Source organism: Suncus etruscus, chromosome X, assembly GCF_024139225.1.
Source record: "Suncus etruscus isolate mSunEtr1 chromosome X, mSunEtr1.pri.cur, whole genome shotgun sequence".
NCBI lineage: Eukaryota > Metazoa > Chordata > Mammalia > Eulipotyphla > Soricidae > Suncus > Suncus etruscus.
The window spans coordinates 102,668,732-102,686,665 of record NC_064868.1 but is presented as its reverse complement, the minus strand read 5'-3'; the positions used below and the strand labels follow the sequence as shown (position 1 = coordinate 102,686,665).

General features: G+C 34.8%; 1 protein-coding gene across 1 annotated transcript; it reads right to left on the bottom strand.

The window, feature by feature from the left end:
* Positions 1-13,227: 13,227 nt before the first annotated feature.
* LOC125998983 (olfactory receptor 1020-like) lies at positions 13,228-16,759 on the bottom strand. Its single transcript, XM_049766995.1, has 3 exons — positions 16,720-16,759; positions 16,239-16,297; positions 13,228-14,202 (listed from the first exon to the last, which is right to left on the bottom strand). Exons 1-3 carry the CDS (start codon positions 16,757-16,759, stop codon positions 13,228-13,230), a joined length of 1,074 nt encoding a protein of 357 aa, XP_049622952.1.
* Between the last annotated feature and the right edge of the window lie 1,175 nt (positions 16,760-17,934).

The following is a 17,934-nucleotide window of genomic DNA, read 5'->3' as shown; positions in this document are numbered from 1 at the left end:
CTAAGTAGTGCTCAGAGATTATTTATGGCTTTGTGCTCAAGGATCATGTCTGATGGTTCTCTGGGAACCATATGAGGGAATTGAAGATTAAACTGGGATTGTTCCCATGTAAGGCATGTATTACCCATTGTAATATTTTTTCATCCCTTGGTTCAACATTTTGAATTTATTTGAAAACAGAAATCTTTTTCGTTTATTTTAGTACTTACATAGTTTAGCATATGAATAATTCTCTATGAATTTATTTTTGCTATAGTTTGTTTCTAAAAATATTCTAGGTACAAGTAAAATTTTTTTTTCATTTCTTGAGTCCCAGAATCATTCACTTTACTAAAGTTGCTTTATGTGCCATTTATATTTTTATTTTATTGTATATATTGTATATATAATGAATATTTTGTATGATGTAAAAATCACAAGTAAGTTTTAGTAACTCACTTATTTTTTTCCTAGCACAATTTTTTTTCAGCCCTATCCATTTCGGTACATCTCATTCTCATTCACTCAGTGCTTATTTAATTTGCTTCTTATTATATTGAATTCTGTTGCTTTGTTTTCCTTACAGTTAGATAACTAACTAAAAAATAATTCTTATTTTTCTCAGATCATTATTGTGAGACTACCCTGTGTAATGTATTAATCAGACAAATAAAGGATTCTTGAAAAGAAAGTAAGTTGAATATTCAATTTTTTTAAATTTCAGAAAAACATGGGTATGTGTGTGAATTAACTTTACACATTACAGTGTTGTGAAAATATAAAAAATATATTTTATGTATTTCTACAATGAACTGAATATTCAAATTTTTACATTAATATATATTTACATTTTCATTTTACAAGGTACTACAGAATTACCCTTTATTGTGGATGTGTAAATACACACTATTATAATCAGTGCATACTAACATCTGTTTCCTAACATTCATATCTGCATTTGGCATAGGCAGATATTTTTCTAAGGGAAAATCTAATGACTATGTTGTAGTATTTCTGTACTAATATAATTTGCATTTGCCTCATTATTGGTAATAATAAGGAAGCTTTTATTTATTGGCCATTCAGGTATTCTGTGCATTATCTAATAACATTTAATGCATTTTTAATTTGGATTAATAATTTGCCTAGATTTGGATCTTATGTAATCTGTATTTGTCTGTTCTAAATATCTTCTGAAGACCTGTGAATAAATTTGTTTATTATAATATAGTTAATTTAAAAATATATACTACTTTTACCTTGATATTACCAAATTAATCACTTCTTTGGGTTTTTTATTGTTGTTGCTGTTGTTGTTGTTGTTGTTGTTGTTTGGACCATACTCAGCGGTGCTCAGGGGTTACTCCTGGCTCTGCATTTAGAAATCACTTCTGGCAGGTTCATGGGACATATGAAATGCCAGGGATCGAACCCAGGTCTGTCCCGGGTCAGTAACATGCAAGGCAAATTCCCTACCACTATACTATCTCTCTGGCTCCTCTGTATTTTATTTAAAAAATTCCTTCCCACCATATATTATAAATAAAACATTCTAATTTTAATTAAAAAGTAAATATTTAGCTGTGAAATTCATCTGGAATTTATTTCTATATATTGTGCAAAGCAGGAAACTAATTTTATTTGTTATTATATGAATAAGGAATTGTTCCTACACTATTCATTGCATAATTTATCCTTTGTTCCCTTGATCTATAATTGCAGTTCTGTTATATACCAAGATTTCATATAGTCATAGACTATAATTGAGTTTTTAAGAAATACTTCTGTGCAGAAACATTGATAAACTCTGAGCTAAAATAATATGCCTGAAAATTCTCTTTGGTTTTCTGTGCATTCAATCAGATAGTCTGTGAGTAATGAGAATTCATTCCCTAATAATTTTTTCATATTTCTGTTCAGTTCTCACTGGAACAACAGTGATCTTTCTAATACAATGGTAATTAGTAATTTTCTTCTTGTTCATGGTTCTAAGGATAATGTTCCTAAACTTTCTACATTAATTACCATGTATATGGTAGGTTTAGGGGTAGATATATTATGTCAAATTAAATATTTTCCTCAATTCTTTGGGGGTTTTAAAGGAAGATCACACCTGACAGTACTCAGGACTTATTTCTGGCTCTGCACTCAGTGATCATGCTGATAGTGGTCAGGGGGCCATATGCAGTATTGAAGATTAAATACAGTTCAATCACACACCTTACATTTTGTGTTATCTGTCTGACCCTTCTTTTGTTCTTGATTTTCATAGATTTTCCCATAGAGAGGTGTTGAATGTTATTTTTTCTTTGAGATGGATATGTATTGAATTATCTTCTTTTTTATCACGCAAAATAGTAATTTGTAATGAAGTATCTAAAACTATACTCTCATTTAATTCCTTAAAAAATCAAAGCTATTCCTATTATGTGTAGTTGGTGAGTTAAATTTACTAAAATTTTAATTAGGACTTTTGAGATTTACCAAAAGTTAGACGATTATTTTATTTTCAATCTATTATTACAAAATTTCTGGCACTGGCATCACCATTTCACTCATCTCATAAAATGAACAGAGTATCTTTCTCTCTTTTTAAGTTCTCTGGAAAATTTTAAATTGTTTTGAATATTCTATATATTCTTTGTAACTTAAAAAAATTACTTGTGAAAGCATATAACAATGGTAAAAGAAAGGTTCACTACAAATTAAATTTATTCAGCGTTGGATGAAGACATTGGTTCCAACTGTTTCTTGAATAACAAAATACATTTTTGAATCTGATGGCTAGAACAGGCTGTAAGGAGGTAATGACAGAAGAGATGCCTGAATATCAGAAATAAATCTTGAGCCCAGCCAGTTGTGGACCAACTTTTCAACCACTATAAAGGTTTGTTTCTTATAGAATTTGCATATAATTGTGTTTGTTTGGAACAAAATGTATTATAGTATGCTATTTATTTTAATATATAAAAAATATTTCCTTGGAGATATAAAAGGATATAAAAAGATATAAAGGACATACTTACCTAGTGGTAGCAATATTTGATCCCTAGTAGCACAGATACCATCAAATGTAATGTTTTCATTTAATACTCAACAAATGATGAAATATTGATTTTGTCATGCCATCATTTTCGTTGTTAATAATGTTGGATTTTGCTTTGTTTTACTTATTCAGTCTCAGAGTATTTTCTAGTTTATTTTCACATTTAGTATTTTCTGGATTACTTCATGATTCTTTTCAATTTTTTTGATTTATAATAATTGCATACTATTTAATTATGTTGCTTTATATTCCATGGTACACATCCCATTCTCTTATAAATATTATGTTGGCTGCAATCTGCAAGTGGGTAATAGTTTGTTATTTTTAATCAAACTATCTTAATTTAGAAGGGATCTTTATTGGATGAATATATGGAATTTTAATTTTTCTATAAAATTCTGTGTATAATGTTTTATGAAAATGTTAAGACTACTCACTTAAGATTTATTAAAAATAATTGTTCGGTTTTGTTTTGTTCAGTTTTTTGGGGGGGTTGTTCTTTGTTCTTTTTGTACTTTTGTTATTACTTCCCTATCGTTATATTTTTTATTTCTATTTTGACCAAAGTGGATTAGAAATCTTTCACAGTAATGTTTTTGTTTTGTTTGTTTTGTTTTGTTTTGTTACCCTTTTCTTCTTTCTCTTTTTCCTTCTAAAGGGAAATTTATTAACACATAGACGGACTCCTCTTAGTTCCGTTTTTGTTCTTTTTCCTTTTCTCCTTTTGCTTTTGTTGTTGTTTTTTTTGTTTTTGTTTTTCTTTTCTTCTCCCTTATATCTTCAACAGAATCACATTACTGGAATCAGCTTGCTCAGTCTCACAAATTGAGGGGGAAGAAATGGATGGTACCAAGACCAGACAATTGAATGAACATTTAATGGAAATAATTTAATCGAAATAAAAAATGATCAGACTTGAACATCAAACCTGTGGTCAAGGACAACAAAATTGATACCCAACTTACAACAAGCTGTGCAAGTGGGGAACAGTTACACAAGCATTATGGGGTGGGGTAAAAGAGGGAGATATGGGATGCATGCTGGGAACAGGGGTGGAGGGACTGCCCCTCATTCATTGTCACTATGTGCCTTAAATATTTATGTGAAATAATTGTAATTCACATTAACCACAATAAAAAAAAAGAATTTGATTATTGTTATATAGTTTGGGGTCTCTAAACAAGAGACCTAGGATTTAATTTATATATATATATACACATATACATACATACATACATACATACATACATACATACATACATACATACATACAAAGACAACTATGGGTGTAATTTCTCTAATACCTCCAGACTGTTAATGTGTTGTTTGATATTATATATTTTTGTATACCTGCTCTATAACTTTCTGATAGGGTTGTGCTATTAATTCAAGAAGGTTTTTGAATACACTATCAAAGTCTTTATTTTTCAGATTTTTTGTACAATAAAATTAGGACTAGAGAGATAATGTAGTAAGTAAGGTTCTGTCTTACATGTAGCTGAACCTAGTTCCAAGATCTGTACTGCATATGGATTCCTGAGTATAATTAAAGGTCATTTGTGAACAAAGATCCAGGGATAACCCCTGCTCACTGCCACGTATAGGCCCAAAACAAAAATAAATAATAATAAATAAATGAAAAATTAAATGAGACATCATGTATAAAAATCTGTAACTGGAATTGTAGGCATTCAGTGAGTCAGAGCTGCTCTTGTTTGGTCATTACTAATATCATACAGAATATGAATGTTAGTAAATCCAAAACCTGATAGGGTTGTGGATTAGTAACTACCTGTGGATTTCTAAGATGATTCAGAAGTAGACATTAACACTGTTGTTGCACAACCAAAGAATACCATGTGTAAGTTCTTCATTATCCCGTGAACAATATTTATTGAATACCAGCTTGATTCTAGATACCAAGGATACATAGTTTTAAGCCAACCATGTTTTGTCCCTCTAATGCATACAATAGAGTAAAGAAAATAAAAACAAAAATAAGAGAATTGAAATAAGGTTGTATATACTTATAGAATGGTTGCTTTCATCAGCCTTTTATCCTAATAAAAAACATTTGCCTTTTACTTGGAATTTTCTGTATTCGTTAAATGAATTGAAAGCTGTCCAAATATTGCTTGTTATTCAAGAACCAAGCTCTCACAGATGCTGTGGTAAAGAAAATCTCATTTTTTTTCAAAGGTGAATGTCGACTGATCCAGCCTTTAGGGAAAACAATATGGATATTCCTCAAAATTGAGGTTTTATATGGCTTCGCAACAAAATTTCTAGGAATATACCTTATACCCCCAAACACAATATAGAAAAGCCCTCTGCAATTCTAAGTTTTTTCCAGATAATGGTACAAATAGTAGTATTTACTACAATAGTATTTAGAATAGAATATGGAAACAACCCAAATGCCCAAGAACAGAGAAGTGGATAAAGAAATCATGGAATACTATGCAACTGTTAGAAGAAATGGAGCCATGAAATCTGCTTATACATGGATGAGTATGGTATTCTTCTTTCTTTTTTTTTAATTGCTATTTGCTTTAGCTTGAACTACAATGTATTAAATAACGCAATGTATTGTATATAATAATATATTGTATATACATTGTATTCCATTATTGAATAACAATATTTTTTCTTTCTTAACACCACCCATCACCAGTGCAACATTCCCATCACCAATGTCCCAAGTCTCCCTCCTCCCCACCCGACCCCCGCCTGTACTCTAAACAGGTTCTCAATTTCCCTCATACATTCTCATTATTAGGACAGTTCAAAATGTAGTTATTTATCCAACTAAACTCATCACTCTTTGTGATGAGCTTCCTGAGGTGAGCTGGAACTTCCAGCTCTTTTCTCTTTTGTGTCTGAAAGTTATTATTGCAAGAATGTCTTTCATTTTTCTTAAAACCCATAAATGTGTGAGACCATTCTGCGGTTTTCTCTCTCTCTCTGACTTATTTCACTCAGCATAATAGATTCCGTGTACATCCATGTATAGGAAAATTTCATGACTTCATCTCTCCTGACAGCTGCATAATATTCCATTGTGTATATGTACCACTGTTTCTTTAGCCATTCGTCTGTTGAAGGGCATCTTGGTTGTTTCCAGAGTCTTGCTATGGTAAATAGTGCTGCAATGAATATAGGTGTAAGGAAGGGGTTTTTGTATTGTATTTTTGTGTTCCTAGGGTATATTCCTAGGAGTGGTATAGCTGGATCATATGGGAGCTCGATTTCCAGTTTTTGGAGGAATCTCCATATCGCTTTCCATAAAGGTTGAACTAGACGGCATTCCCACCAGCAGTGGATAAGAGTTCCTTTCTCCCCACATCCCCGCCAACACTGTTTATTCTCATTCTTTGTGATGTGTGCCATTCTCTGTGGTGTGAGGTGGTATCTCATCGTTGTTTTGATTTGCATCTCCCTGATGATTAGTGATGTGGAGCACTTTTTCATGTGTCTTTTGGCCATCTGTATTTCTTCTTTGTCAAAGTGTCTGTTCATTTCTTCTCCCCATTTTTTGATGGGGTTAGATGTTTTTTTCTTGTAAAGTTCTGTCAGTGCCTTGTATATTTTGGAGATTAGCCCCTTATCTGATGGGTATTGGGTGAATAGTTTCTCCCACTCAGTGGGTGGCTCTTGTATCTTGGGCACTATTTCCTTTGAGGTGCAGAAGCTTCTCAGCTTAATATATTCCCATCTGTTAATTTCTGCTTTCACTTGCTTGGAGAGTGCAGTTTCTTCCTTGAAGATGCCTTTAGCCTCAATGTCCTGGAGTGTTTTACCTACGTATTGTTCTATATATCTTATGGTTTTGGGGCTGATATCGAGGTCTTTAATCCATTTGGATTTTACCTTCATACATGATGTTAGCTGGGGGTCTAAGTTCAATTTTTTGCAAGTGGCTAGCCAGTTGTGCCAACACCACTTGTTGAAGAGGCTTTCTTTGTTCCATTTAGGATTTTTTGCTCCTTTATCAAAAATTAGGTGATTGTATGTCTGGGGAACATTCTCTGAGTATTCAAGCTTATTCCACTGATCTGAGGGCCTGTCCGTATTCCATTACCATGCTGTTTTGATAACTATTGCTTTGTAGTACAGTTTAAAGTTGGGGAAAGTAATTCCTCCCATATTCTTTTTCCCAATGATTGCTTTAGCTATTCAAGGGTGTTTATTGTTCCAAATAAATTTCAAAAGTGCCTGGTCCACTTCTTTGAAGAATGTCATGGGTATCTTTAGGGGGATCGCATTAAATCTGTACAGTGCTTTGGGGAGTATTGCCATTTTAATGATGTTAATCCTGCCAATCCATGAGCAGGGTATGTGCTTCCATTTCCGCGTGTCCTCTCTTATTTCTTGGAGCAAAGTTTTATAGTTTTCCTTGTATAGGTCCTTCACATTTTTAGTCAAGTTGATTCCAAGATATTTGAGTTTGTGTGACACTATAGTGAATGGAGTTGTTTTCTTAATGTCCATTTCTTCCTTATTAGTATTGGTGTATAGAAAGGCCATTGATTTTTGTGTGTTAATTTTGTAGCCTGCCACCTTGCTATATGAGTCTATTGTTTCTAGAAGCTTTTTGGTAGAGTCTTTGGGGTTTTCTAAGTAGAGTATCATGTCATCTGCAAACAGTGAGAGCTTGACTTCTTCCTTTCCTATCTGGATTCCCTTGATATCCTTTTTTTGCCTAATCGCTATAGCGAGTACTTCCAGTGCTATGTAGAATAGGAGTGGTGAGAGAGGACAGCCTTGTCTTGTGCCAGAATTTAGAGGAAAGGCTTTCAGTTTTTCTCCATTGAGGACAATATTTGCCTCTGGCTTGTGGTAGATGGCCTTAACTATATTGAGAAAGGTTCCTTCCATTCCCATCTTGCTGAGAGTTTTGATCAAGAATGGGTGTTGGACCTTGTCAAATGCTTTCTCTGCATCGATTGATATGATCATGTGATTTTTATTTTTCTTGCTGTTGATGTTGTGTATTATGTTGATAGATTTACGGATGTTAAACCAGCCTTGCATTCCTGGAATGAAACCTACTTGATCGTAGTGGATGATCTTCTTAATGAGGCATTGAATCCTATTTGCCAGGATTTTGTTGAAGATCTTTGCATCTGCATTCATCAGCGATATTGGTCTGTAATTTTCTTTTTTCGTGGCATCTCTGTCTGGTTTAGGTATCAAGGTAATGTTGGCTTCATAAAAGCTATTTGGAAGTTTTCCTGTTTTTTTCAATTTCATGAAAGAGTCTTGCCAGGATTGGTAGTAGTTCCTCTTGAAAGGTTTGAAAGAATTCATTAGTAAATCCATCTGGGCCTGGGTTTTTGTTTTTGGGCAGACATTTGATTACTTTCTTGTGTGCAGTATGGTATTCTTTTCATGTGTGCAGTATGGTATTCTTATGCTGAGTGAAATGAGGGTGAGGGAGAAGGATAGAAATAGAATAATCTCACTCACTTGTGGGATATATGAAAAAAGACAGGGCACAGAAGATAGGGCATTTGCCTTGCACGCAGCAGACCAGGATTTGATCCCCTGCATTCGATATTGTCCATCGAGCCTTCAAGAAGCGATTTCTGAACTCAGGGCCAGGAGTAACCCTTGAGTGCTACTGGGTGTGACCAGAAATATAAAAAAAATGAAGAAAAAATTGTATGCTAATAATATGCAGAAACAATAGAGACAAATCCCAGGAGAACATGTGTGCAGTGCAGTTAGGATAGAGAAAGAACCACTATGACGATAATAGTTGAAACTGATATCTCTGGACAAGAACTGGGTACAAAACAGAGATAGAGTAATATGCACACCACTCCTGCAATAACAATACTGCAAAAACGGTGTCTTAAAAGAAAAAAGGGGGAGAGAAAGAGAGAGAAGAAAGAGACATAAAATTCCTGTCCCAGAGGCAGGCATGGGGGAGACTGAGAGGGAAAGTGGGGTCATTAGTGGTGGAGAATGTGCACTGATGATTGGTGTTGTATTATTATAATACCATGTAAAAAGGTAAAATCAAAATGGATTAAATATAGTGATATCAGACCTGAAACCATAAGGTATATAGAACAACATGTAGGTAAAACACTCCATGACATTGAGACTAAAGGTATCCTAAAGGGGGAAACAGCACTCTCCAAACAAGTGGAAGCAGAGATAAACAGAAGGGAATATATTAAGCTGAGAAGCTTCTGCACCTCAAAGGAAATAGTACCCAGGATACAGGAGCCACCCACTGAGTGGGAGAAACTATTCACCCCATACCCATCAGATAAGGTGATAATATCCAAAATATACAAGCATTGGCAGAACTTTACAAGAAAAAAATCATCTAGTCCCATCAAAAATAGGGAGAAGAAATGAACAGACACTTTGATAAACAAGAAATACAAATGGCCAAAGTGCACATGAAAAAAATATTCCACATCACTAATCATCAGAGCACACATCACAAAGAATGAGAACAAGCAGTGCTGGTGGGGATGTAGAGAGAAAGGAAATCTTATTCACTACTGGTGGGTATGCCATCTAGTCCAACCTTTATGGAAAGTTATATGGAGATTCCTCCAAAACCTGGAAATTGACCTCCCATACAATCCAGCTATACCACTTCTAGGGATATACCCTAGGAACACAAAAATGCAATACAAAACTCCCTTTCTCACACATATATTCATTGCAGCTCTATTTACAATAGCCAGACTATGGAAACAACCAAGATGTTCTTCAACAGATAAATGGCTAAAGAAACTGTGGTACATATACAAAATGGAATATTATGCAGTCGTCAGGAGAGATGAAGTCATGAAATTTTCCTATACATGGATGTACATGGAACCTCTTATACTCAGTGAAGTAAATCAGAGGGAGAGAGATAGACACAGAATAGTCTCACTCATCTATGGGTTTTAAGAAAATTAAAGACATTTTTGCAATAATGTCAGAGACAATGAGAGGAGTGCTGGAAGGTCACTACAAAGAGTGGAGAGTGCAGTTAGAGAAATATCTACATGAGAACTATCAAAACAATGTGAATGAATAAGGGAAGTGGAAAGCCTGTCTAGAGTACAGGTGGGGGTGGGGTGTGAAGGAGGGAGAATTGGGACATTGGTGGTGGGAATGTTGCACCAGTGAAGGGGGGTGTTCTTTCCATACTGTAACTAAACTACAACCATATTTGTAATCAAGGTGTTGAAATAAAGATAACAATATAAAAAAGGCTAAATTTGATCATTAAAAAACTTTGTAACCAATGTATTTAAATAAGAGGAAATATCATAAAAACCTAGTCTTTTTCTTCAAACTTAGCAAATGATAGTTCTTCAAATGATAATTTGCTTAGTTCTTTAAACTTAGAAAATTCTATGTACATGTACTCATCTAAAGCAGTGTGAGTAATGCGTGGGCTTCAAGGTGAGAAAGACTGAGTGAACCTTGAGAGCATGGTAAAGCACAGCTAGAAAGTAGTGAAGACTGAATTCAAAACTTGCGTACAGCATCTGCACTCCTAATTGCAGCACTATTAAGAATATCCAGAATCTGGAAACAACCCAAGTGCCCAAGAAAAAATGAGTGGATAAATAAACAATGATATATCCACACAATGGAATACTATGCAGCTTTTCGAAAAATTAAAATTATGACATTTTCTTTCATATGGATAGTTATGGAGAGTATTATGCTGAGTAAAATGAGTCAGCAAGAGAGGGATAGAAATAGAATGATCATACTCATTTGTGGTATAGACAACTATGATAATAATACCCAAATAAAATAGAGATGAGAGGAAAGGAATACCAGTTGATGATAGGAAGCTTGCAACAGTTAACAGGGATGAGATATTTGTGCAATTAGGCAGAGAAGTAACCACTAAGATGATAACAGTTGGAAATCATCACTCTGGACAAGAATTGCATGCTGAAAGGAGATAAAGTACTATGCATGATACCCCTGCAGTAACAATATTGAAAACCATACTGTCTAAGAAGAAAAAGAAAAAGAGAAGAAAAATGTCTGTCATGAGGCAGTCAAGAGAACAGGGAATAGAGGAGGGGCAGGATGGAATGGAAACTTGGGACTATGGTAGCTAGAACTGTTCACTAGTGAAGGACTGAGTGTTGGGCAGTGTATGACTGAAACTTAATCAGGAATAACTTTATGACTGTATCTCATGGTGATTCAAGTATAAATTGTTATTTTTAAATCATCTTGTTTACAAACATTTTCATACTGGGGTTTCATTCATACACTGTACATCATCCTTTGCCAGGATGATCTTCCCACCATATACCACAGACACCTCCCCCACCCCGACTCTCTGCCGGTCTCTCTATTTTTGGGGGGGGTTGGGCCACACCTGGCGGTGCTCAGGGGTTACTCCTGGCTGTCTACTCAGAAATAGCTCCTGGCAGGCACGGGGGACCATATGGGACACCGGGATTCGAACCAACCACCTTTTGTCCTGGATCGGCTGCTTGCAAGGCAAACACCTCTGTGCTCTCTCTCCAGGCCCTCTGCCAGTCTCTCATACAAGCATTCTGCCTCTCTATCTCACTATCATTGTCATGATAGTTGTCATTGTGGTTAGTGCTCTAGCTGCATTGACTGCTCTCTGTGACAATTTTCATGACATGAGCTGGCCTCCTAGCATTCAGTTCTATTGTCTCTGGATATTATTGCCATACTGTCTTTTATTTTTCTTATATCCTGCAGATGAGTGAGACAATTCAATGTATATCCCTCTCCCTCTAACTCATTTGACTCAGTATAATAGTCTCCATGTACATCCAGATTCTGGCTATTGTGAATTGTATTTTTGTGCTCCTAGGGTATATCCCTAGGAGTAGTATTGCTGGATCATATGGGAGCTTAATTTCTACCTTTTTGAGAAATATCCTTATTGTTTTCAGAAAAAAATGTACTAGACAGCATTCCCACCAGCAGTAAATTAGAGTTCCTTTCTCCCTGCATACATGCTGAACTGGTTTTCCTTGTTCTTTGTGATATGTGCCAGTCTCTCTGGCATGAGATGAGATGGTAATTAATTGTTTTAATAATATATTGATCTAATCACCGTGATTACAAATATATTTGTAATTGGGCTTCATTTATAAAAAGAACACTCCCTTGATTTGCATTTCCCTGATGATTAGTGACATGGAGCATTTTTTCATGTCCCTTTTGACCATTTGTACTTCTTCTTTGAAGAAATATCTGTTTATGTCTTCCCCCATTTTTTTGTGTTTTTGTTTTGTTTTTTTGAGCCACACCCGGTGATGCTCAGGGGTTACTCCTGGCTATGCGCTCATAAATCGCTCCTGGCATGGGGGACCATATGGGATGTCGGGGGATTCTAACAGTGGTCCATCCTAGGCTAGTGCCAACAAGGCTGACACCTGACGACTCCGTGCCACCACTCCGGCCCCATCTCCCCATTTTTATAGGTTTAGACTTTTTAACGTTCTTTCAGTACCTTGTATTATATACAATTATATTGTATATATATTATATTATACTCAATTATAAATTATTAAAAATATCTCTTGCTATTAATTTCCACCATTGAATCTGGCATAGGATCTCTAAGCAGTATAAGTTCAATTTATGTATTGACATGATTATGTATAATCTAAAATCAGATGTGGTTAATAGGCTGTGGCTCTTAGAGTAATCAATCTATTGTAAAACCATATTTACCAAAAGAAAAATCACCCTAAAGATCAGAAACTTTAGACTCTGATGACAAAGAGAGTGGGTAGTGTCCTCTCCTATGCTAAACCTCTAGAATGAAATAGAAACATATTTTGAGTCAGATAGTCTTTAATTGAAATCCAAACTGATTATGGGCAATTCCAATGATCCTAGAACCTCCATGTTCTCATCTAGGAAACACAGACTAACTTCTAGGATTATTAAGAAGATTCAAAGAAAATTTGTGGAGCATTTCATATTTTATATTAATAATTTTTATTTTGACCAAAGTGGTTTACAGATAATTCACAGTAGTATTTCAGGTACATAGTGACATTGAATCAGGGGCATTCCTACCATTCCATATTTTTACAGTTCTCCATATGTGAAAAAAAGAAGATTCAAAGAATCATTAAACCCATTTTGATATGCACAAGAAATGGTTGGAGACCAAATATATGCCACCCTCATCTTCTTTTTCTTACCTTCCCCTTTTTTGAACATCATCGAAATCTGGACATGGGAAGGGAGAAGAATTGTGACGTCTTCTTTAGAAAGTTCCCAAATGTTTCCTTTACATCTTTGTTTCTTAGACTGTAGATCATGGGGTTGAGCATAGGAATGACAATTGTGTAGAATACAGAGACTAGCATATCCCTTCCAACTAAGTACTCCGAGGATGGGCGCATGTAACTGAAAATTGTTGTTCCATAGTACAAACTGACAGCAGTTAGGTGGGAAGCACATGTGGAGAAGGTTTTGTGTTTACCTTCAGATGAAGGTATTCTGATTATAGCCAAGAATACACAAATGTAGGAGATGAGGACAATTGCCAGGGACACAGAAACATTAAAGCCACCACAGATAAAGAGGAAAACCTGGAGAACCCGTGTATCAGAGCAAGAAAGTTTTAAAAGTGGAGGAATATCACAGAAGTAATGAGTGAGAACATGGGACTTACAGAAGATCAGGTGAAAGGTTGTACTCGTGAGAAGCACCATGTTTATCAGGCCCACTGCATAGCTGGCAGTCACCAGCTGCAAACAAAGCCTTGGGGACATGGTGATGTGATAGAGTAAAGGATTGCAGACTGCTACATAACGATCATAAGCCATGGAGGCCAGGAGGAAGAACTCGGTAACAGCAAAGATGATAAAGCAGCTCGTCTGAACTACACAACAAGAGAAAGAGATGGTTTGGCAATCGGAGAAAAAACCCATTAACATCTTTGGGACTGTAACTGAAGAATAACAGAAATCAAGAAAAGAGAGGTTGCTCAGGAAGAAATACATGGGAGTGTGAAGTCTGGGGCTGACCACGATGAGGGCTAGGAGCCCCAGATTTCCTACCGCTGTTACTGCATAGATAAACAAGAAGAGAGCAAAGAGGATAGGCTGCAGCTGAGGATCATCAGTCAGGCCCACAAGGAAGAATTCACTCAGCTTGCTGCTGTTTGCACCAGTTGAGCCACTGCAGGTCTGTAGGAGGGAGATGCGTGACAGTAATGAGGCAATAGAGCTCAAATGGCATACACTTGCAGGGGCTTGCCTTGGCTATTTACGATATTGTCTGTTGTGTGTGTTGAGCTTGGGAAGTGTTTTATTCTGGCTCACTTATCTTTAGCCATCCTCTAGGCTGCTTGAAGAAAGTTTCCAGAGCCTGAGAATGAAACCCTATGTCAGAATGGTGAATCTGAATGGCTACTTTCCTATATATGGCCTCTATGATCTCGTGCTAGTATCTTAGTCTTGGTGTCTCAATGTTTCAGTGCCTCTGAATCTTCTTTTTGAACAGGTATTATGTATACAAATATCATTATGTTGTACTCCTGGGATCAATGTATTATAGGTATTATAGGTCAATTACATCTTAATAAAGACAGATAAGAACCCAATTTTATAAGATCAGTTATAAGAACTGAAGGTGGTGGTGGGCATGTATAAAATGTCCAGCAAAGAATGAACAAAGAACATGTACTCAATGAATTTTAATTTCCTTCCTCCTTCCACATCCTTATTCATAACACTAAATCTGTCTTGAGCAAAATTTAACTTGACCATAAAATCATTGACATAAATCTTAGATGTGAGAGGAACTCTATAAACTTGCTATTTCTTTCATTATTAGTTGTATGTTTGAGAGTCAGAGTGGAATGAGTAGAAAGAGGATAGTAAGCAATATTATATGTAAGGGGAAAGACCCGAGATTAGCTATATATAGAATATTATAAAACTGTGAATTATTAGCTATGTGACGTTTGGAAAATTACTTAACCTTTCTGAGTTACAATTACTTCGCCTTCAAGACTTCAGTATCAAGTACTTCCTAATCTACTGCTTTTCTGTGAAGAATATAATTTATCAATGCCCCTTATTGGTGGTGGGAATGTTGCACTGGTGAAAGTTGTTTTTTATAACTAAATTCTAACTACAAACATGTCTGTAATCATATGCTTAAATAAAGATATTTAAAAATAAAATATGTTCAGTGCTTTTTATTAGAAATAAGCAAAAACAATAATCAATAAAGAACAAAGAAATAAAGAATGTAATTCATGTAAATCAATTAGCAGCATCTGGTACTTACTAAGCGCATCATAATTGTTATTATTGTTATTATTAGAAACCTGTAGTTGGCTTGTTCAAACCATGCTCTTTGAAAATTCTATTCATTTCCCCTTGCTAAGAATCCCTGAGTTTCTGAGATTATTTAAAAATAATTCAATTGCAATTCTTCAACATAGTAAAACAGTGAAAAGGGCAAAACTATAATTAAATTTCTTTTTTATGTTGTTTAAGAAAAATTTTTATTTAAGCCATTGTGCTTTACAAAATTAATCATAGTTGAGTTTTAGATATATACAATGTTTAGGACCAATCCCACCATCAGTGCCAAATTATCTCCACTAATATTCCAGAGTCTATCCCATGCCACCACCGCTATCACCCCTGCCTGCCGTTATAATAGGCACCTTGTAAAGTTTGGTTATTAAAGTTTGGATCTCATGATTTCATTTTTTGTTTTTTATAATTAAATTTCTGATACAACAATATTTTATTTTAAAGATGTAGTTGACACGATCCTGGGTCTTTTTAAATTTTATTATTTATTTTTAAATAATATTTTTATTTAAGCACCATGATTACAAACATGTTTGTAATTGGGTTTTAGTCATAATAAGAACACCCTTTCACCAGTAAAACATTCCCACCACCAATGTCCCCCAAGTCTTTTCTCCCCTACCCCTGCCTGTATTTAAGCAGGCATTCTACTTCTCTCACTCATTAACATTGTCATGATAGTTGTTAGTATAGTTATTTCTCCAAACCTGGGTCTTAAAAATAAAATAATATTTCCCATAACTGTCCGGGGTTTTCATATAGAAGCCAAAATAAGAAAATAGGTGTCTTATCTACAATATTCTTTCCACTTGGAAGGGGTAACAGCCTTTGACCTTCCCTCTTTCAGAAACATGAAATTCGTGTACTCATTAGCACACAGGCATTTGATTTACCCAAAAGTCCCTGAGAAATTGCAATGTTGACGGGCTTAGCTCCACTTTTATACTTGCTCCTAATCAGAAAGATTGCCAAAGTATCACTGTATTTTATTTTAAAATTGCATATCCTGTAGAGCTGAGATAGTGAGTGACAATTATAGGACAACTCTGTAAATAGAATTTATTACTGGGTTTAGAGTTAGACACACTAGTTTGAGTTCTGATTCAATAAAGTAGCTTGATAGCTTTTAGTAAGTTCTCTGTGACTGATATGGTCTTCATAAGCAAAAACATTAATAACACTTGCTCTTCTGATCTCACAAGATTTCCAAAGGTATAATGCAAATCTCTAGGAAATGGTTTTTAATGTGTAAACAAAGTCAGGAAAACTGCTCGGAAAGCATGCACTTGAATAGCCTAGCTTTTAAAATGTTTCATAAAAGTTTGCTAAATTGCTGTTCCAAAGCCCCTTTCTCAATGAATGTTTCCCTGTTACCTTCCAAGCCCACCTTGACTTTCACAATATTGTCCTCCATCTTCTTGTGGATTCCAAGTCAGACCCTGGAATAAAAAACGAGATTATTGTCTATCCATTTGTAAGCAAATTCTGGCTTCCCTTCAGTCTCTCTCAAGCTGCAATACCTGCTTTTAGTCTGTAGTCAATTATTAAGTTTATGTTTATGACCATCTTTTGAACCACCTTTTCACAGAAAGCAGTACTGGTTGTTAAAAATTTTAAATATTATCCTGAATATATTAGTATCTATCATTAATAATACACTTAATGAGTGCCACAAAATATGGTGGATAACTTATATATGTGATTTTAGTTACTTTTCTCAAAACCCTATGAATTAACTATTATCACTCTCATCTTACAAATAAGGCAGTTGAATCTTGAAGTATTGTGATGCAACTATGGAACTTATATTCAAACTGAAGTCTGCAAGATTATGATGCTACTGCTGAAATCACTATATGTAGCCATTTTATTGGAGTTTATGAAAGTTTTCATGATATTTGCAATATTATGATGCTAATCTTAGAAATAATAGATATGGATTTTCTTAATAATAATCCAACTGGAAAAATTGAAGTGTTTTGTTTTTGTCATGCATTCATTGAACAGAGACTTTGGTCTATTCTAGAAAATGTGGTGAGAATTAGGGCACTATCATGAACTTTATTAAATATAAAGAAGATGAGTTAAATCAAGAAATCAAAATTTAATGAATTAAATGGTTAAAAAGTCAAAGTTATTGTATAGGGAGCTAAAAGTTTAGAGAGGATCAGGAGGAGTGGAAGAAAAATTCTCTTTGAAGAGCTGGAATTTCAACAAAATGAATTAGACACAAAACAACCTAAATACATACAGGTGCTTAATAATATTGTCAGGAATAGAACTCATTCTCCTAAATTATATCAGAATTGCTGTTTCCAGTTGCACCTATGGTCTAAATACTCTATGGGTGACTCTATTTATGATACATTAACACATTTTATCTGCAGGTATATCTGTCATATATCACTCACTCACCTTTGTTTTTTAATGTCTCTAGAAGTCCTAAGTATTCACTAAGTCACTAAGTGACTATTTTTTGTCTCTATGCTTATCTAAAATACAAAATGCTTCAGGCCAATATTGGTGGTTGGGACTTTTTCAGATTCTTTTCTTGTCAGGCACAGAAAAGTTTATGTACTCACAACATCA

Coding starts and splice junctions, on each gene's coding strand:
- LOC125998983 (XM_049766995.1), bottom strand. CDS start 16,759: ATGGAGGACAATATTGTGAAAGTCAAGGTGGGCTTGGAAG. Junction 16,298..16,719: donor AGTCAAGGTGGGCTTGGAAG/GTAACAGGGAAA, acceptor CTTTCTGATTAG/GAGCAAGTATAAAAGTGGAG. Junction 14,203..16,238: donor AATTTCTCAGGGACTTTTGG/GTAAATCAAATG, acceptor TCCCTCCTACAG/ACCTGCAGTGGCTCAACTGG.